We start from the raw sequence: 20,520 nt of genomic DNA on the forward strand, positions 1-20,520 counted from the left end.
GAGTGAGTACACACTATGTTTGTCCTTCTGAGTCTGAAACCTGGAGTTTTAAAACTCTCTTGAAAGACAAAGAGTTTTCAGGTCTCCTTCCACCTTGTGGATTCCCAAGGTAAAAACTCAGGATCAGGCTTGGAAGGAAGTTGCTTTACGGGCTGAACCATCTCACTGGCTCTTTACTTTCTGTTTGTTTGTTTGTTTTTCAATACCAGGTCTCTCTTCTTGGCTGTTTGAGACAGGGTTTTTCTGTGAAGTCCTGACTGTCCTGGAACTCATTCTGTAGACCAGGCTGACCTTGAACTCACAGAGATTCACCTGCCTCTGCCTCCCGACTGGATTAAAGGTGTGCGCCAACACCCAGCAACAGGGTCTCTTATGTGTAACCCTGGCTGGCCTCCATTCCTTCCCATGCCTAGGGGTCCTGAACTGTGTGGGAGGACGTCACCTTGAGAGAGGAATGGTGCGTGCCTTTAATCCCCAAAATACGAGGCAGAGCCAGGCAGATCTCTGAGACCACTCGGGTCTACATAGTGAGACTGTCTCAAAAATAAGAACAAGAAACCCGAAACTGACCCTCTTCCGGTCCACTTCCTTCCTCTGGATCTCCACCCCACAACCTCAGCTTCTTCCAAAGGAACTTACTAACCGAGCTTTTCCTTTCTCTCTCTCCTTCCATTTCCCAATTCCTGTCGCGTACTTTTGGTTCTCCTCTTCCCCTAGACTTAACTCTCCTAAAATTCCCTTTCCATCCCACCCTTCCTTATCCCCCCCCCTTCATCAACCCCCGCTTAATAAGAAAATAAAGTCTTTAGCCTTGGTTTCCCCCTTTCACTCGGTCTGACTCATGCCGAGTGGTGTTTCAGTTTCTGCCACCGGCCCTCGGGGGTCCTCGGGCTGCAGTTCCCCGGCCTCCAGAGCATTGCTCGCCTCAATAGCCCACACTCTGCCCAAGGCCCCCAGGCCGAGGCTTGCCAGGCGCCCCCAAGATGGCGCCCACCGCTTCGCCCCGCCTCCCGACGTCATCGCGCAGCCCTCCGTTCAGCGGTGCCCTTTCGACCGTCAAAGGCGGAGTCCGAGGAACGGAGCGAGGGAGGAAAGAAGCCTCTTGGGAGGCTTAAGGGGGCGGGCACTACCCACCTGGAGGCCGACCGGTGAGGGAATATTGCCAGCGGATTGGCTGGATGCCGTCTGGTCCCGCCCCCCCGCGCTATTGGTAGAGGCCTGAGAAACGTGAGCACCGATTGGTCTAGCGGCAGGGCCAGACGGTCGGTGATTGGGCGCGTTGTGCGGTCTGCGCGGCGGCCGCGGCGGAAGGTGGGAGGGGCGTTGTTGAGAGGGGGCCCCCCGGACGAGAGCGAGGCTGCGGAGCAGGCGAGACGACGGGCGCTAGAGAGGACGCGGCGCTAGAGTGGCTGTGCAAAGGGAGCTGTAGTCCGCGGCCCGGCCGGGGGCCGGCTAGACGGCCGAGGCGGGTGAGTTCCCGCGGGAGCGCGGAGGCCCGGCCCCCACCCCGCGGCTTGCTCGCGTCATTCGGCCTGCACGCAGCAGCAGGCCTGAAGGAGCGCGCCCCGGGTGCGGAGGGCGGAGCGGCCGTTGGCCGCCGGACGCGCGGGCCGGGCGGGGGCCGGGCCGGGCCGGGGTGGCGGGTGGGGTAGAGGGACTGGAGTTGTGTGCGGGGCTGAGTGAGGAGGGGCAGGGCTCGGGCTCTGGGCAGGGGGCCGACCTTGGCGGGAAGGGGAGGTCCCAGGGCTGCCTGGCGGAGGGCTCTCTGGTTACATGGGGTGTCGGGGCTACGGGCGGGTGCGCTGGGATGGGTCCAAGGATCGAAAGAGGACGATTAGAGGGCTCCTGGGTGCTGGGGTGGGGAGGTGGCCCGAGAACGGAGGTAACTAATGCAGGGAGGAAAATCGATTTCTGCTTGCAAAGAACTAAGGCAGAGAAGGAAGGGGTTTGAGATATCTTTAGAACTAAGGGAGCGATCAGGTGTGGGAATTGGGGTTATATTAATATGGAAGGTCGATAAACCCATGGAATTGGGGGGTGTGGAATATCCTTGGAAAGTGTTGACAGCGATCTTTATGGTTCCCATAGGTTGAGGTGGGGAGGGATTGTTTTGTTTTAGGTACAGATAAGTAGGCCAAAGTGAAGATGTGGGCAACCCTAGATGTAGTTGGGGAGAGAGAGAAGTGTGCCACGGAGAGGTGGTAGTCTGGGAATTTTGGGGTAACATACTGATGACTTCGGTGTTCTGGGTATCCCCATAGTCGTATGCTGATGAGAAGGATTATGAAGAAGAGGGGCTCTTTTTGCTTTCTTTGGGTACTGATGGAGCTTTTATATGCAAGACATTGGGAGTCCTGAGGAGGATAGAAACAGCAGGAGGGGAAAGGTTAAGCCATTGTGGAGGATAGGCTCTGGATATCCCTGGACAAGATCACAATATGTGGGGATCTTATTGCAAAAAGAAATTTGTATGAAATGGGGATCTGAAAGTTCCTGGAGTGGGTTAGGATGGATTTGGGTCTTTTCTCAAAAGAAGAAAGGTTGGTTTAGATTGATACTGTTAAGGGGGCTTCTGGGATGGGTTATGGTTGTAAGGTTGGCCTGGACCTTTATGCAAAAAAGGGTGGTGTTGGTTGATAGAAAAAAAAAAGGCCATATAGGCATCCCCAGATGGTGGCCTTAGGAAAAAGAGAGAGTTATGTCACTGTGAAAAGGGAATCCGGGTGATCAGAGGGGATTAGCATAGTATACTTGGTTTTCATGGAGAGAGAAGGTGATTGTTTGAGTACTCTGTTGGTACACGAGGAGGGTGGGAATAGTCTAGGTGTAAATGATTGGGCTTTTGTGGAGTTTGTTTTGGGTAAAGGGTGATGATACATGAGGTCTTTTATTATTATTTTTTTCCAGACAGGGTTTCTCTATGTAGGCCTGGCTGTCCTGGAACTCTGCTTCCTGATTAAAGATGTGTGACACCACTGCCCAGCCTAGAAGGTCTTGATGTGCTTAGTTTGAACCAGTTTTAAGAGTCTTTGAGTATCAGGAAGTGGTTAAGGTGGGGAAGAATGGAGATGGATTAAGCCATGAGAGAAAATTGGAGTTTGGGTGACTTGATGTGAGGAATCTGGGCTCTGTTGGTTTGCAGAGGTTGGGTGGTGGATGAGGGGGTGGGCTCAGACCACCAGTGCCTAAAATATTTGAGTAGGGGGTGTTGGTTTGTACACCAGCTTGAGTGGTCTGAGTGTAAAAAGTTTGTGAACCTACAGAAAAGAGCAGAGTCCATGTAGGAGTGCAGCTGGGAAACAGGCCAGGAGAAGGTGTGAGGATTCTGTGATAGGTAGGCAAAGGTGTGTATTGTCCCGTGCAATGGTGCATAGTCAGAGGAAGGTCTGTGTCACAGGGAGGCCAGTTCCCCTTTGGTTAACAGGGCCTTGGGAACCTGTTTTGAGGCATGGGAATGGAGAAGGTTGGATAGGTTACAGGATCTGGTGGATGGAGTTTGCTACAAGTTAATGGAGAGGGGAGACTTGGGGTAGAGTCTCCAGGAAAAGACCCCTGGGGAAATTCCTGTTGGCTGTTTCTCTTAGGGATACTTAGGAGGTGTTGGAGTGGAAAAATGTAATCAAGAAGTTGGAGGAGGCCGGGCGGTGGTGGTGCATGCCTTTAATCCCAGCACTCGAGAGGCAGAGCCAGGAGGATCTCTGAGTTCAAGGCCAGCCTGGGCTACAGAGTGAGTTTTAGGACAGGCTCCAAAGCTACACAGAGAAACCCTGTCTCAAAAAAAGAAGAAGAAGAAGTTGGAGGAGGAAATATATATCTGAGGCATTAGAATGTAGAGGTGATAAAGGGAAAGAATTGCCCTGGAGGATTGACTTGTGTTTCCACCCTCACTTTTCTTAGCCCAGGGCCTTGTTGCTGCCATGACTGAGGAGAGTGAGGAGACATTCCTGTATATTGAGCATCGCTATGTCTGCTCTGAGTGCAACCAGCTCTATGGATCCTTGGAGGAGGTACTTGTGCACCAGAACTCCCATGTGCCCCAGCAGCACTTTGAGCTGGTGGGCGTGGCTGACCCTGGAATCACGGTGGCCACAGATGCAGCGTCAGGTACAGGCCTATATCAGACCCTCATACAGGAGAGCCAGTACCAGTGTCTTGAGTGTGGGCAGCTGCTTCTGTCACCTAGCCAGCTCCTGGAGCACCAGGAGCTGCACCTGAAGATGATGGCCCCCCAGGAGGCAGTGCCAGCTGAGCCACCACCCAAGGTGCCCCCCTTAAACTCCAGCACCATTCATTACGAGTGTGTGGATTGTAAGGCTCTCTTTGCCAGCCAGGAACTGTGGCTGAACCATCGGCAGATGCATCTCAGGGCCACGCCCACCAAGGCTCCAGCCCCAGTTGTCTTGGGGTCCCCAGTTGTCTTAGGCCCGCCTGTGGGCCAGGCCCGAGTGGCTGTGGACCATTCATACCGGAAAGCAGAAGAAGGTGGAGAAGGGGCTGCTGTCCCATCTGCAGCTGCTGCCACTACTGAGATGGTGACAGAGGTGGAGTTGCTCCTCTACAAGTGCTCCGAGTGCTCCCAGCTCTTCCAGCTGCCGGCCGACTTTCTGGAGCACCAAGCCACCCACTTCCCTGCTGTCCCAGAGGCTGAGGAGCCTGCTGCAAAGCAGGAAACCCTGGTCCCCTCACCCACCGAGGTGCCAGTGTCTCTGCCGGAGCCCCTGCCAGCCTCGGACCATAGTTACGAGCTGCGCAATGGGGAGGCCATTGGACGGGATCGCCGGGGGCGGAAGCCCCGGAGGAACAACAATGGAGAGCCCGGCGGGTCAGCCACCCAGGAACTCTTTTGCTCAGCCTGTGATCAGCTCTTTCTCTCGCCCCACCAGCTGCAGCAGCACTTTCGGAGTCACCAGGAGGGTGTCTTCAAGTGTCCCCTGTGCAGTCGTGTCTTCCCCAGCCCTTCTGGTCTGGATCAGCACCTTGGTGACCACAGCAGTGAATCTCATTTCCTATGTGTAGACTGTGGCCTGGCCTACGGCACAGAAGCCCTTCTCTTGGCCCACCGGCGAGCCCATACTCCAAATCCTCTGCATTCGTGTCCCTGCGGGAAGACCTTTGTCAACCTTACCAAGTTCCTCTATCACCGGCGTACCCATGGGGCAGGAGGCGTCCCTTTGCCCCCAGCACCAGTTCTGCCAGAGGAACCTGCTGTTAGCGTTCCTGAGCCAGCCCCTGCAGAGACTAGAGAGCCAGAGGCCCCAGAGCCCCCCACAACTGAGGAGAATCCAGCAGAGCCTCCGGGGCCGGGCATTTACCGCTGCCTCCTGTGTAGCCGTGAGTTTGTCAAGGCCTTGCAGCTGACCCGGCACCAGCGTTTTGTGCACAGGCTGGAACGGCGCCATAAATGCAGCATTTGTGGCAAGATGTTCAAGAAGAAGTCTCACGTGCGGAACCATCTCCGCACACACACCGGGGAACGTCCCTTCTCCTGCCCTGACTGTTCCAAGCCCTTCAACTCACCTGCCAACCTGGCCCGCCACCGGCTCACCCACACAGGGGAACGACCCTACCGGTGTGGGGACTGTGGCAAGGCTTTCACTCAGAGCTCCACTCTGAGGCAGCATCGCCTGGTGCATGCCCAGCATTTCCCCTACCGCTGCCAGGAGTGTGGACTGCGTTTTCACCGCCCTTATCGTCTGCTCATGCACCGCTACCACCACACAGGCGAGTACCCCTACAAGTGTCGAGAGTGCCCCCGCTCCTTCTTGCTGCGCCGGCTGCTAGAGGTGCACCAGCTTGTGGTCCATGCTGGGCGCCAGCCCCACCACTGCCCATCCTGTGGGGCTGCCTTCCCCTCCTCACTGCGGCTTTATGAGCATCGCTGTGCAGCCGCCGCTGCCCAGGCCCCACGGCGCTTTGAGTGTGGGACCTGTGGCAAGAAAGTGGGCTCTGCTGCTCGGCTTCAGGCCCATGAAGCTGCCCATGCTGCTGCTGGTCCTGGAGAAGTCCTGGCTAAGGAGCCCCCGGCTCCCAGGGCCTCCCGGGCCACTCGCACACCAGTCACCCCCTCCCCAACAGCCCTCAGTGGTGCAGCCTCTGCTGCCCCTGCAGCCCCTGCCCGGCGGCGTGGCCTGGAATGCAGTGAGTGCAAGAAGCTGTTCAGCACGGAGACATCACTGCAGGTGCACCGACGGATCCACACAGGTGAGCGGCCGTACCCATGTCCAGACTGTGGCAAGGCCTTCCGCCAGAGTACCCATCTGAAAGACCACCGGCGCTTACACACCGGTGAGCGGCCCTTTGCCTGTGAAGTGTGTGGCAAGGCTTTTGCCATCTCCATGCGCCTGGCAGAACATCGCCGCATTCACACGGGTGAACGGCCCTACTCCTGCCCTGACTGTGGCAAGAGCTACCGCTCCTTCTCCAACCTCTGGAAGCACCGCAAGACTCACCAGCAGCAGCATCAGGCGGCAGTACGGCAGCAGCTGGCGGAGGCCGAGGCCGCTGTGGGCCTGGCCGTGATGGAGACCGCAGTGGAGGCCCTGCCCCTTGTGGAGGCCATTGAGATCTACCCCTTAGCAGAGGCTGAGGGGGTCCAGATCAGCGGCTGACTGGCCCCCTTTTTCCCCTGATGCTGAACACCTCAGACAGCCCCTTCAAACCTGTGTACATATTGTACCCCTCTTCTCTACCACCATATAAGTTCTGTAACTAAATTTATTCTCTTTTCTCTCTTCTGAGGGTGTTGCTCTGAGGTCCTTGATACATAAAGGACCCCTCCCCCTCTCCCCACCTTCCACCAATTTGGTGGTCTCAAAATGAAGCAGTCAATAAAGACTGAGTTGGACATTTATGTGCCTTTGTGAGGCCCGGGTATGTAGGGTGGATTTGGGGGATCATGAGGCCAGGCACTAGCTCTGACCTCCCTTGGCTGCATCTCCCTAGCACCCCAATAGAACTTGGCAGGTAGTAAGAGTTGGTACAGTTTGCTGCATTGAAGAGAAGGCAGCCAGAGTCCATGGCATGGTTCTTTGAAACAGACCTCTTGTGTCAATGAAGTCAGCATGTCTTGCCACTAGAGGTCTCCACAGCCTAAGGAAAATCTTGAAGCGATTTGGTTTGGTGGGGGTGTATGTGCTGGAACATTGAGAGAAACATTGATGCACTTCTCAGCCCTGGCTCTCCATTTCCTGCCTGATGTGATGTGATGAAAGCCAACTGGATTTCTCAAACTAGATCCCTGAGGGCAGGCAGACTTGGATCAGGTGTGATCGGGAACAGTGGCAGAGTGGGGAGCTCTTGGGACTTCACCCAGTACCAGAGTTGGAAGTTCTGAGTAATGGGGTCTAGAGTAGGAAGTGCCTTGGCTCCCAAGTTGTGGTGCAGTCAATAGACATTTATTGTAGGAAGGAAGGACAGAATGCCTGGTCAGGGTTCGGTTGTCTAGTGTGTCTTAAGTACTCTTCCCTGCCCCCACACCCCAAGGACTGGAGATTTGCTTGGATCTCCCACATGCTGGGCAAGCTCACTACCACCAAGCTATATCCTCATCTCTTTCAGTTTGAGACCAGGTTTTGCTGATTGCCCAGTTGGCATTGGCTCACTCTATGTCCTAGCAGACTCTGAGCCTGTGGTCCTCCTGATTCAGCCTCTTGAGTAGCTGGGGTTACAAGCCCATGCCCTTGGGTTATTTTGAGTAACATTTGTACTTAACCCTGTGGAGAGCATGTTTTACACTGGAGGCCTCTGGAGTGACTTGCTGAGGGTCAGTTCAGCCCAGGGCAGAGCTTGAATTTAAATCTGGTTTCATTTGGTTAAATATCCATATCCTGTTCTGTCTGTCCCCTGGCCTTTCCCAACAAGGAAGTGGAAGTGACTAGATGAGAGAGTGTATTTATTTGCCCCTCAACCTCCTCCTCCTCCAAGATTACTCCAGTTCCTTCTATTGGAAAGAACTCCTTTACTTAGAAGGACACGCTTGAGAGAGAAAAGGAACTTGGGGGCGGGGGAGACCTTAGACCCACCCATTGAGCATGCCTATTCTGTGGCTTGATCTGTTGCTCAGATGAAAAGAAAAGAGATGAGACTACACAGGACCAGGACCCAGGCCCACCCTCCCTTTTAGTTTTATGCCCTTGTCCTAATTATAATTTAGAAAAGGAAACACCTGTTACAACCTGGCAAGAGGGCCCAGCAGGGAAAATCGCTTGCCACACAAACCTTACAACCTTCATTTGATTCCCCAGAGCTCATAGTGGAACCAACTCCCAAGAGTTGCCCTTTGACCTCTACCTATGCACCATGGTCCGCATGCACCTGTTGGATATCCCTGACAGTTAAGAATACTGACATACAGTTGGTTTTCCACTCGAGTTTCTCAGTCATGGGCACCACCTTCAGTACCTTCCTGCCCTGCAGGAAAGACCTACTCCCCTGGAACAAAGGCACTGATGAACCAACCTCCCCTTTCAAAGATCTGGACTGTCGGTACAAAGAGTAAGATCCTTGATCCTCATGAAACCAGATGGAAAGCAGCTGAAACAGAAGGGACAGGGATAGAGGGAAAACAGGAGGATGCTGGTTGGCCACAGGATTAAGGTGTTTTCAGCAGAGATTAGCTCCTTGACAGTGGAGTGACCATCCTTCATTGCAATCTCCTCCCGCCTCCCCCCAAAAAGAAGCCAGGTGTGGTGGCGCACACCTTTAATCCCAGCACTTGAGAGGCAGAGGCAGGTGGATCTCTGTGAGTTGGAGGCCAGCCTGGTCTACAGAGCCAAGTTCCAGGACAGCCAGGGCTACACAGAGAAACCTTGTCTGGAAAAACAAAACAAAAATCTTAGAAAGGTGTTCCAGAGGACCCACGTTGGGTGGCTCTCAACTGCCTGTAAATCCAGCTCCAAGAGATAAGATGCCCTCTTGCATATGGGCATCCTCACTCACACACGTCATACACACTGCACATGTATACCTAAAAAAGACCTACCCTACCTAAAATTGGCCAACCCTCTGAGAACTTTGATGGCCTGTGAGCCTTAGTCCTAAAGAAAGATAATACCTATCTACTGGACAGACAGACGTTCCCAAACTCAGTGGACATTAGATGTCCCTCCCTAAGATGTGCACCCAGCTAGCACATCCAAGGTGAAATCCAGGAACCTGTACCGGGCTTTAATTCTGAAGTGATTTCAGAGGAGACCTCGGGCCCTTCTAAGAAAGGCTTGCCTTGCCTAATTCCGTGAGAAAGGACTGTTGTTGTGTATGGCCTAGGATCCCTCTCGCCTCAGCCTCGGAGTGCCAGAATCGCCAGCCTCTGGCACCACACCCAGCTGCATTACCTGCTTTATTTAGAAGTTGCAGAAGCAAATAGCCAAAGCAACAGAACACCGCCCCACTAGTGGGTTACAATAACTTGACAAGGCTAACAAGGGAGTGCATGTGGAGGAGCCTGCACGTTACCACCCTCCAGGAGATGGAGCATGGAGGCTTTGGAACCAGAGTGCTCTCAAGTCATGGGACAGTTGATGGTTCTGACTGCAACCCCTTGAAGGCTGGCGAATCTTCCGCAACCAACTGTTACTGACCTAAGAGAGAAAAGGTGCTTTTTTTCTTTTCTTTTCTTTTTTTTTTTTTTATAATGGAGATGGAACTCAGGGCCTTGCACATAGCTCATTTCTCCTGTCTTCAGCATTTCCTATTGAACTGCCCAGATGCCAGCACCTGTGTGCCAGACAGGATGCCACAAGAACAAAGGAGGGCCAGTGGTTCTGATTTTCAGTGGTAACATCTGGGAGTCACCCTAGCCCTGACCTGTGAAGTTGCTTCTGCAAATGTCTAGTTGAAGATGGCAGGGTAATTTGAGTTAATGTCCCTCAAAAGAGGTACATACATTGTATCAATCAGACTTCCAAGTCATTGTGTGTGTGTGTGTGTGTGTGTGTGTGTGTGTGTGTGTGTGTGTGTGTGTGTGTGTGTGTATGTGTCCATCTCCCAGGGGTATTGAAACCCATGACCTTGTACATACTAAGTGATTTACCACTGAGCCATATCCTCAGTCTTCTCCCTTTTTTTTTCTTATTATTATTTTATTTTATTTTACAATACTATTCGGTTCTACATAACAGCCACAGATTCCCTTGTTCTCCCCCTTCCTGTCCCCCTCCCCTTCCCCCCAGCCCACCCCCCATTCTCATCTCCTCCAGAGCAAGGCCTCCCCCAAGGACTGAGATCGACCTGATAGACTCAGTCCAGGCAGGTCCAGTCCCCTCCTCCCAGACTGAGCCAAGCGTCCCTGCATAAGTCCCAGGTTTCAAACAGCCAACTCATGCAATGAGCACAGGACTTGGTCCCACTGCCTAGTTGCCTCCCAAACTGATCAAGACAATCAACTGTCTCACCTATTCAGAGGACCTGATCCAGCTGGGGGCCCCTCAGCCATTGGTTCATAGTTCATGTGTTTCCCTTTGTTTGGCTATTTGTTCCTGTGCTTTATCCAACCTTGGTTTCAACAATTCTCGCTCATATAAACCCTCCTCTTTCTTGCTAATTAGACTCCCAGCGCTCCACCCCGGGCCTAGCCGTGGATGTCTGCATCCAGATTCCTCAGTCCTTGGATGGGGTTTGTCTTCTCCCTTTTTTGAGCCAAGGTCTTACTGTGTACCCAGATTGTTTCAAACTCAATCCTCCAGCCTCATGTATTCTTACTTAATTTTGATATAAAATCTTTTTTTTTTTTTTTTTTTTTTAAAGACAGGTTTCTTTGTAGTTTTGGTGCCTGTCCTGGATCTCACTCTGTAGACCAGACTGGCCTCGAACTCACAGAGATCCACCTGGCTCTGCCTCCCGAGTGCTGGGATTAAAGGTGTGTACCACCACCACCACCACCACCACCACCACCACCACCACCACCACCACCACCACCACCAATGCCTGACTAGACAAAATCTTAGCCCCGATTGGTCACTTACGTATACAAAAATGATCCTGAACTCTGTCTCTGCCTCCTGTGTGCTAGGATTAGAGGTCTGTGTCCCAACACTGGCTTGGATTTATCAAGAACATTTTTCTCCTTTTATTCTTGTGTGTTCATGTTGTATGTGCGTGTGGGAGCTTGAGGGCAACCTCATCTATTGTCCTCAGAAATGCTGTCCACCTCCTTTGAGGCAGGATTTCTCATTGCCCTGACCTGGAGCTCACCAGTTAGAATGGCTGGCCACCCTGCTCCCAGGGATCCACCTCTCTCCACCTTTGTAGTGCTGAGATTCCAAGGGTAGCAGCATTTTTACATGCATTCTAGGGCTCAAAAGACAAGCACTTCACTGACTGAATTCTCATTGTAACTCTTTTTTGTTTTTTCAAGGCAGAATTTTCTTTGTGTATCTTGAATATTATTTAAGAACCAGCCTTAATAATATTCTTCCCAGGGGCCCAGAAGAGAAACTATGAATGGCGAGAATTATTTTCAGGAAAAGAATCTAAGTACACCATGTTCTTTGTCCGTCCATTTTATTCCTCTGGGATAAAATCCTATCTACACAGCTTCAGTTCTGTTCTCATGCCTAGCTCCTTTCTTGCCTGATTGCTCTCTATATTTATGTACTGTCCCCTCTAAGTTCTATCTTAATTCTCTCATCTTAATTCTGCCTCATCTAGGTTCTTCTCATCTCATTCTTATCCATCTAGTACTTCCCCATCTGGCTTTCCCTCATCTTCCATCTCATCCTCAAATTCTGTACTCATAATCCTCCTTATACCTCTCAGTTCTCCGTCCTCAAGTTATCTAGGATATTCAGTTATAAACCCAAGCAATAGCAATCCTCCCCCTCCAGCCAGGTCACCAGGCTTGAATTCCTACAGGGTCATAAAGGCAGGTAAGAATTTTCCTCAGGCAGTGACTGTCAGGCTTTGTTTTACAACCCCAAAAGGAGGAGGTCAACTGAGAGCTAATGATCGGGTAGTAGATCATGAAGGGGATCTGTGTGCTCAGCCTACATTCCTGGTAGTGTTAGGTAAGAAGTTAAGAGTCTATAATGTTAGTGAGGCTGTTTAAGAAAAGAGGGTCTCAGCTTCAATTGCACAAGAAACAAAACTATTCACCTGACCTAGGAGACAGGCGTTTCCACAAGGGTGTTACCTTAGTTCAGGAGATTAGCCTTGGATGCTTGACAGGTATTTTAGATAAATACACTGTTAGGAGTTCTTGGAAGTGTATAGCATACAAGAAAATCACTCTAGGAACCAGCTAATATATATATATGCAAAACCATGGCTTGACCTTCCTTTGGAAAAGTCCTTGACTTTTCCAAGTAGTAGCTGTCGTTCTTTCAGTAGCTTTTGTGATAGTAGCTGGGTTCCATTACATTTTCCTGTGCTTGCAGCATGTGTAGACCAGGCTAGCCTTGAACTCAGAGATCTGCCTGCCTCTGCCTTCTGAGTGCTGGGATTAAAGGTGTGCGCCACCACTGCTCTGGCCTATCAACTCTTACTGTAAAGGTCTTTTTAGTTCTTTGGGGAGGCATCCAGGGAAAGAGGTGGGCACTATTGGCTGACTACCTGGCTTCTTCGGCAGAACTGAGTTTTGGACACAGGAATTTGAATTCTTCCTAGGTCCCTCAAATTTTCTGAATGTAGGGAAAAAATTCAAGCCTCTAACCATTGTATGTGTGTGTGTGTTGTTTCCTTGTTTGTTTTGAGACCTTAAGCCTAGGTTGGCCTTGCACTCACCATGTAACTCAAACTAGCTCCGGTCGGTCGGTACTCTAGGCAGGAATCCCCTTGCTTCCGCCTGTCAAATCCTCAGACTCCAGGGCCAGGCCACTACTACTGATCCAGTATTTGAACAATCACTCTTTCCCCTCCCCGGTTCACATTTCTACCCATACCCTGATCTGACCTACTACTCCAAGGACACAGGAGGCCAAGGGACACCAGACATTATTTCTCTCTGTACAGTTTTTAAATTTTTATTTTTTGATGTTTGTTGTTCAGATGAATGACACAAGTTACAAAAATGGGGCCTTAAAAGAAGCACATTGTACAATGAACAAGCAGAGTGAAGTTAAAACACTGAAACACTAACCCGCTACCACAAGAAGAGACAGGGAAGGGATCTGAGGGAAGGGAGGGGCTGCCAACCAAAAGGGGGGCTACCTCGCTGGGCCCGGAGGGGAGGCAGGTCACTCCAGGGCCTGCGTCCTGGCCCACTACTTACCACGGCTCCCCACGCCTGCCTCCTCTGCCTGGACATTCAAGCGCCTAGGTGAGGGACAGCCACACCAGGAAGGTGGGGCCAGTCAGATCTTTTCAAGGTAGAGCGGTCACTCTGTCCTGGCGCCCTGGCCTTGGCCGGCGACTGTGGCACAGTCGGAAAGGGGCCAGAGGAGGTGATCAAAAGACCAGGCCTCCACGTCAGCCCCCAAGATGCCCGCCCGTCTGCCCCACCCCCCAGCTATGATCCAAAGGCCCTCTGTTCAGAAGCCCCTGTCACCCTGCAATTACATAAATAAATAAATACTGAGCCCCTAGGCTGGGAGGACAGGTTGCGGGAAGGGCAGCAGGGCTACAGGAAAGGGAGGGGAGGGATGGGGGGTCACAGACAAAGTAAGTAGTTGTCTCCGTCCCAGCAACACTTTCTCTGGATTTTTTTCTTTGCTCCTTTTGCTTGTTTAGGAAGGAGCCAACACCAAGGACAAATACTTAAAAATATACATCATTTTTTCTTTTTTCCGCCTTTGTCATCGTCGTCTTGCTTTGGAGACTGCTGAGGTCAAAGTTTAAACCACACAAAAGAACCACGGCTTGAAGTTTTTGTGGGTTTTTTCGTTTTTGTTTTCTTTTTTATTGTTTTTTTTTTGTTTGTTTGTTTTGGGTTGTTTTTTTTTTGTTTTTGTTTTTTTGTTTTTATTTTTTTTATTTTTTAGTTTTTATTCTAATTTTTTTTTCACTTTTTTCCCAACGTATAAAAAGGTAGCGGAGTTGTCTGTGGTTTTTTTTTTTTTTTTTTAATGGTTAAATCTTTGGTTTGTTTCTTTTTTCTCTTGGAGGCCTTTAATCTCTCGCACTTGCCTTTCCCACTCAGAGACCGGTGGGGGCCCGCGTGTCTCAATCCTGCTTATTACTCTCTCTCACTCAGCTATCCCTACCCTGGGTGAGGGGAGAGAGGCACCCTGGGAATGGGCTGGAGGAGAAAAACTAGTCAGGTCAAGAGGTCACTCCCTTGACTTGACTAGTGCCTGGCTGGAGCTCCCCAGGGTGAGGGGCTTGGAGACCCTCTTGGTCTTCCAGGATGTGTAAGACCCCCTCCTTGTCTTAGCCCCAGTTTCTAAAGGGGCTTGGGAACCCCATCCACCCCTCACCCACCCCTATCCATACATCCAGCCCCTTCCTCCCACTTCTGGTCCCTACCCTGCCCCCGAGAAGGGAACAGAGAGGTGGTTTAGTTACTGGCATTATTTATTTTTGGCACAAATGGCCCACCATTAGGGCAGACCAGTCTCTGTTCCTCCCTTAAGCAGGGGTCAGGGCTGGGAGAAGGGAAATTAGGTGCGCTGTTCTCACCCCAGTCCACTCAGCTCTCCCTCTAGCCCAGGCCCCTGGTTTACCACTTGACATCTAAGCTGGTACAGGGTCTCCCTCCCCAACCCCTTATAAAGCTCCCTAGCCCTCCAGCTCTCTCGCTCACACACAGACACACGGACACAGGCTCTGTACAGACCACAAAATAAAAACGATGAGATAGTTTTGTTTCCCGGAGTCGAGGCTGGGGTGACTGGAGTGGAAGGGGCAGGTGGAGGTAAGAGGGACTGGAAGTCCCCCTCACCTCCCCAAACCTGGCTCCCCCCAGCCCCAGCCCCTTGCCTTGGCTGGCCCCCAGCCAACGATATTTGGTTTTTTTTTTTTTTAACATTAAAGTTCTATGAGGTATTTGGTGCCTTATCTCGAGTCCTCGGGGGAGGGGGGGGAGACCTGGGGCTCACCTGCCCCTCCCTCCCACCCTCCCACCCCCTTCCCAATATTTGGTTTCACAGCTGTAGTTAAAGCTTGGGATTTGGTTATTTTTCCCCCTCCCGGGAATTTTGTTTGTTTGTTTTTCATTTCCCAGTGTGGGGGTTGGATGGGGAGGGTCCCCACCACCCCCGGCTGCATGGGGGTCCCCTCCACCAATGTCAGGGCATCTGCCCATCCCTGCCCCCGCTTCCTCCTCTTTTTTCCCACTCCTCCACACTGGAGTAGGGAGAGGTCCCAGGTAGGGACTTGGTAACGAGGAAGCAGGATGAATTGGGTGGTGGTGGTGAGTCCTGGATTTTTTCCTTTTTTTTTTTTTTTTCTTTTTTCTTTTTTTGGTCTAGAATCATAGTTTATGTTTGAGTCATCTCCACCATGCCTTCCATGCTGCCTGTCTTCTCAGAGGACTTTTTTGGGGGGGTTTGTTTTGTTGGTTGGTTGGAATTCCTTCCTTCTGCTCTGTTCACATATCTTCCTTTTGGGTCAGGAGTCCTTGGCCCCCTCTCCAGCTGTGGGTTGGGGTCCAGGCCCTCTTGCTAGCCGTTTTTCAGGAAATTATAATGGACAAACTCAGAGGTAGGGTGAGGGCAGGGAGTTGGTTCAGCAGAGTTGCTTACATTCCAGCGAGGATGGGTGGACAGGTGCCAGCCCCATTGGTGCCTGGTGGGGAGGGCAGCCACACCACCAGGGCTGGGCAAGGCACCCAAGACCGGAATTGGCCTGGAGTCTCCACTGCCCCTGTGGCCCAGCCCAACAGTTTTGCTTCTGGGTGGGAGAAGGGAGACCAGAAGAAAAGAACGCTGAGACCTGGGGGCTCTGGCTGCCTCTCCTCGGAGTGTCCAGGATGGAAGGAGGCCCTGAGCCACTGCCCAGCTCTCGCCTCCCTCTGCTCCTGCCCAGCCAGGGGCAGGGGTCACTCTGATTTCAATGGCTCGCGTCCTTCACAGCAACACTTTGGTTTGAGGAGAGATACAGAAAGGATATTAAGAGATATGACAGAAGAATGAGAGGGGAGAGGGAGGGAGGTTGAGGGAGGGAGGGAGGGAGGGAGGGAGGGAGGGAGGGAGGGAGGGAGGGAGGGAGGGAGAGGGAGAGAGGGAACAGAAACAGAAATCAAGAGGGAATCAAACTACCCAACAGTTGATTTTCCTTCATCCATTCTTTTGCTTTCCTTTTTTTTCCTTTTAAAGCTTTTTCCGTTGATTGGGGGGAGGGAGCTTGGGGCTCTTCACCCTCGTCCCTGACACCCTCTCTCAGCCCCACCCACCCGCTTCTGTCCACCCTGGCTGAGGGACAGGCCCCACCCCAGCCACCCCCCTCCTCCGGCTTTCCGAAGACGACGTCCATGAGGTATTTGTGAAGAGAAAGAAGTATCCATCGTTCCATCCGCCTTGGCGACCAAAGGCCTGGACCACTGTGCAGGGCTTGGCTCCACCTTACGGCTCCTTCTTGTCTTGAAGAGTCCTAGTCTTCTTTCCCATATATATATATATCTATATATATCTATAAATTCTTTTTTTCTAGTTTTAATTTGTTTGTTTGGTTTTCTGTTTTTTGTTGTTCTGTTTTTTGTTTGTTTTTTGTTTTTGGTTCAAAACTTTGTTGGCCTCCATGATAGAAGGAGGGCAAGGTGGGTCCCAGCAGTGTCTCCTCTGTCTACTGTTGAGATATGTCCAGGGATAGGCAAATACAGGGTCCAGCCAAGACTTGTGGAGGTCTCGTGGGAGTGGTGACCACCACAGTGTCCTCTTGCATGGGAAACCACATGGCAACGTCACCACCACGTGGACCCTGACGGAGATGCCATCCGGAGGAGCCCACCACTGGGGTGTGTGCGTGTGTGCGTTGGGGCATGGGAAGGGAAGGGAGAGGTATCTGCCAGTGTCGGAAGGAAGGGGCATAGGGCAGGCAGAGTGAGGCCAGTTCATCTTTTTGGTTTCTGGTTAATGTTAAAGAACGTGAAGGATCCCACGGATAGGCACTGGAATATGATTTTTTTTTTTTTCAGGGAAACTGACAGACAGGATGGAAAGAAAGACAACTTGGATGCCCCCACCTCATCAACCCTTGCTTGAAACAACCACCTTCCCGTAGTCGGGAGGAGGTAGACCCCAGAGCAAAGAGGGTGATGGGGTTGAGGAGGGGCTTTTAAGAGTTGGAACTTGGCAAAAAATAAAAAAAAAAAAAATGGCCTAGCCCACCCTTCAAAGGGAAGGGGGAGGTACAGGGAACAAAAAGCCCATACCCAGGCCTTCCTCTGAACTCTCCCCAGGCTGGGGGTTGGGAGGGTTAAAGCAAGACCCCCTGCCCTGTCGGGGAGAGCTGGGGGCAGGGGAGAGGGTGCACATGGAAGGGGCACATTCTGTTGAGCACAACGCTAAAAATTCTGTACATCCTTTGGGTGAAGCTACTGAATATTTGGTGTAAGGTTGTTTGGTCTTTTCTTTTGCCTTCTGGAAAAGACCATTTGGCAGGTGGCTCTGGGCCCTGGGCCTCCTGCCCCAGGCAATGCCCTGTCTCCATTGGCCCAGGGCTGGGGCTGGGCCAGCAAGCTGGCACATTCTCTAGTTCCTTCTCTGCCCACCCCCAGCGGGGGTCAGGTTAGGAGTTGGCCCCACAGCCAGGGCTCCGCGGCATGAGGTCCGACCTGCTGGAGGCTGCTCCGCTCCTGGCTGAGGGTTCTTATTTGGTGTCATAGCAGTGAGCACTCCAAGATCTGGCTCGAAACTGGTTTTTGGTTTGTTTGATTTGGGGGGAGGGTTGTTTGGTTGGTTTAGGAGTATTTTTTGTTCGTTTGTTTTTCATCTCTGGTTCCTTTAGGGCAGCTGGTTTCTGTTGTGAATATTTTTGGTTTTCTCTTTTGTTGGTTTCTTTCTTTTTTTTTCCTTTTTTTTTTTTTTTTTTTTTTTGGTTGATTTTTGGTCTCTCCTCCTTTGTTACTCCTGCTCTGAGGACCCGCTGCACCCCCACCAGCCGCCTGGCCCCTTCTTGGGCAGGGGACCAAGGTTGGGGGACTCAGAGGAGCAGGAGGGAAGCGTGGTGGGCTCTCACTCGGCCTTGGACCCTGCCTCAGGTCCCCCTGGGCCTCCAGGGGTCTGTGCTGCCGCTGCCACTTCACTGCAAGTGGAGGATGATGAGGACGAAGAAGAGGAGGAGAGGCCGGGAGACTTGCTGGAGATGGAGGCCGCCACCGCTGCAGCCGCCGCTGAGACCAGGCCCACACCTGGCGGGGCACTGAGCAGGGGCAGCCCGGCGTGGTTCAGGAAGAGAGGCGAGGTCACTAGGCCGGGGCTCCCTGGGGCCGCACCGGCTGCCCCCAGCACCAGGTTCCCGCTGCCATCAAGGCTGGTAAGGGGCAGGGTTCCACCAGAGGCCAGGGCTGGTGAGGAGAGAAGAGGCTGAGCTGGAGGTAAACCAGGCCATGGAGACCTTCACCTCCTTGTCCCCTGCCTGAGTGCCCCCATCTCCCCATCTGTCCCACTGACTCCCATCAATCAACACCCCTCACAGCTTCCCCAAACACAGATGGGGATGAAGAGGCGAGCAATGCAGTGTGCAGGGGCAGGATGGCATGGCTGGGGTCGCGATGAGGGGCTCGAGGCCCAGGAGGGGACAGGGCTGACTGGTGGCAATGGGGTGGCATGAGGCAGCACGCACCTTGGATGGTGGCCAAAGGGTTGTTGCTCATGAGGGCTGGACTCAGCCCAGAGCTCAACCCCACCATTGTGCTTCTGCAAGAGCAAAGCAGACGCATTAGCGGGGAAAGGAACCCACGGCAGAACTGGGGTGCATCTCCCCGCCCTGGAAGCAGCTGTGACACCCCCCCCCCACCTGTGGCTGGGAACTTACCCCGTGCTGGGGTTCAGGCCCGACAAGCCGATAGCCGAGTGGCTGCCTTGAGGGCTCGGGTTTGTGCTGTTGGTGGTGGCCGGGGGTGGGGGAGTGACAGAGGGGATGGAATTGAGGGGGGGAGCCGCTCCGCCCCCACCTCCACCCCCTCCTGCTGTCCGGCTGGGGTGGAGCGTTCCCACAGCTGAGGATAAGGTAGTAACTGCCAGAGAGAGAGAGAGAGAGACAGCACAGTCTTCAGCTTCCTCTGGTTCCTTGCACACCCAGGATCTCATCAGTCAGAACAGCACACTGTCCCAACCCCTCCTCAGAGTCCTTATTCCCCCATCTCATGACACTAATCACAGCAGTCACTGGCACTGGCTGTCTGCAAACCATGCCCCCAAACACCCTGACACAGACAAGAAATGGGCTGCAGGAGCCAGGGAGCCAGGGATGAGTCCCCACTACTTCTGTGGTGCTGGGAGCTCAGGAGGGGCCGGTCAGGAGGTCACTGAGGACCAAACTGTTCTGGCTAGAACAGAACCCAGGAGCAGTCCCAACTGTGTCCTATGACGAACACCTCAGCCTCTTTGATCCTCAGTTCCCTCGTGGAAAATGGAAAAAATGGGACCAATCTCATGAGCCGGGTGTGAGAATTTAGTCAGTCGATGCATTTTATAAAGAACCTGGACCAGTGAGTGTCAGTGTCTTCTTACCAGTTTATAATCCTCCACTTACTAGTTCTTAACCTGAGACGAGTAGTAGTGTTTGTTATGTGTTATTAAAAAAAACTGTACATGGGCTGGAGAGATGGCACAGAGGTTAAGAGCACTGGCTGCTCTTCCAGAGGTCCTGAGTTCAATTCCCAGCACCCACATGGTGGTTCACAACCATCTGTAATGAGATCTGGTGCCATCTTCTGGCCTGCAGGCATACATGCAGGCAGAACACTGTATACATAATAATAAAAAATCTTTTTTTTTTTTTTTAATTGTACAGGATGGAGAGGTGGCTCAGCAGTTAAGAGCACTGGCTGCTCTTGGAGAGGACTCAGGCTTCATTCCTAGCACCCACACAGCAGCTTATAATTGTCAGTCACTCCGGTTCCTGAGGATCTGATGCCCTCTTCTGCTGGGCACTGCATACTCATGATGCACAGAAACACTTATAAAATAAAAACAAACAAATAAAACCTTTAAAAAAAACAATCAGCCGGGTGGTGGTGGCACACACCTTTAATCCCAGCACTTGGGAGGCAGAGGCAGGCAGATCTCTGAGTTCAAGGCTAGCCTGGTCTACAGAGTGAGTTCCAGGACAGCCAGGGCTACACGGAGAAACCCTGTCTCAAAAAAAAAAAAAAAAAGAAAAGAAAAAAGAAAAAAAATCCAACTGGAAATGGACCCCAGAGCTCTGAGCACCAGTTCCTCCTACAATCTTTCTAGAGACTATATACATAGGTAGAGATCTTGTGTGTGCATTATACACTCATGATAATTATACAAAACCTGAAGCTCAGAGAATTGAAACAAGTTCCTGGACTTGCAGAGCACACGCATACATGACAGACACCAGGGGCAAAGCCTCTGCACCCCCTTCCAGCGACCTCCACACCTTTTCCACAGGGAACCGTGGAGCTGACTAGAGGTTGCTCTGGTAGACAATGTGAGGGGCCTGCCCGCTGCTCTGTCTGCG

At 52.2% G+C, this 20,520-nt stretch overlaps 2 protein-coding genes across 17 annotated transcripts in view; one reads left to right on the plus strand and one right to left on the minus strand.

Annotated features, from left to right (window-relative positions):
- Positions 1-1,064: 1,064 nt before the first annotated feature.
- Znf574 (zinc finger protein 574) lies at positions 1,065-6,850 on the plus strand. 5 transcript variants are annotated; one of them, XM_006988081.4, is made up of 2 exons: positions 1,065-1,469; positions 3,898-6,850. In XM_006988081.4, the coding sequence occupies exon 2, from the start codon at positions 3,918-3,920 to the stop codon at positions 6,606-6,608; it is 2,691 nt and encodes an 896-aa protein (XP_006988143.1). In that variant the 5' UTR covers positions 1,065-1,469; positions 3,898-3,917; the 3' UTR covers positions 6,609-6,850. The 5 variants fall into 5 exon arrangements, with proteins under 5 accessions (XP_006988143.1, XP_076429896.1, XP_042123482.1 ...); XM_076573781.1 differs by having other exon boundaries at positions 1,318-1,569; XM_042267548.2 differs by lacking the exon at positions 1,065-1,469 and adding an exon at positions 1,629-2,540.
- Positions 6,851-16,141: 9,291 nt separating this feature from the next.
- The window catches only part of Pou2f2 (POU class 2 homeobox 2), an 85,995-nt gene continuing 81,616 nt past the window's right edge, over positions 16,142-20,520 (minus strand). For 6 of the 12 annotated variants that reach the window (XM_006988078.4, XM_006988077.4, XM_042267632.2 and 3 more), the window contains 2 exons: positions 18,847-19,048; positions 16,142-18,376 (listed from right to left, as the gene is read on the minus strand). In XM_006988078.4, the coding sequence (XP_006988140.1) occupies positions 18,337-18,376; positions 18,847-19,048 (242 nt within the window). In that variant the 3' untranslated portion in view covers positions 16,142-18,336. Of the gene's footprint in view, positions 18,377-18,654; positions 18,729-18,842; positions 19,049-20,520 lie in introns of those variants that run through there. The other 6 variants (XM_076573783.1, XM_006988075.4, XM_016006574.3 and 3 more) reach the window with 2 other exon arrangements.

This window comes from Peromyscus maniculatus, chromosome 1 (genome assembly GCF_049852395.1).
Source record: "Peromyscus maniculatus bairdii isolate BWxNUB_F1_BW_parent chromosome 1, HU_Pman_BW_mat_3.1, whole genome shotgun sequence".
Classification (NCBI taxonomy): domain Eukaryota; kingdom Metazoa; phylum Chordata; class Mammalia; order Rodentia; family Cricetidae; genus Peromyscus; species Peromyscus maniculatus.

Excerpts from the sequence above, each read along its gene's own strand:
- Znf574 (XM_042267548.2), top strand. The coding sequence starts at position 2,336 with ATGCAAGACATTGGGAGTCCTGAGGAGGATAGAAACAGCAGGAGGGGA. Across the intron at positions 2,541-3,897 it reads CTTTTCTCAAAAGAAGAAAG|CCCAGGGCCTTGTTGCTGCC; the intron begins GTTGGTTTAGAT and ends CACTTTTCTTAG.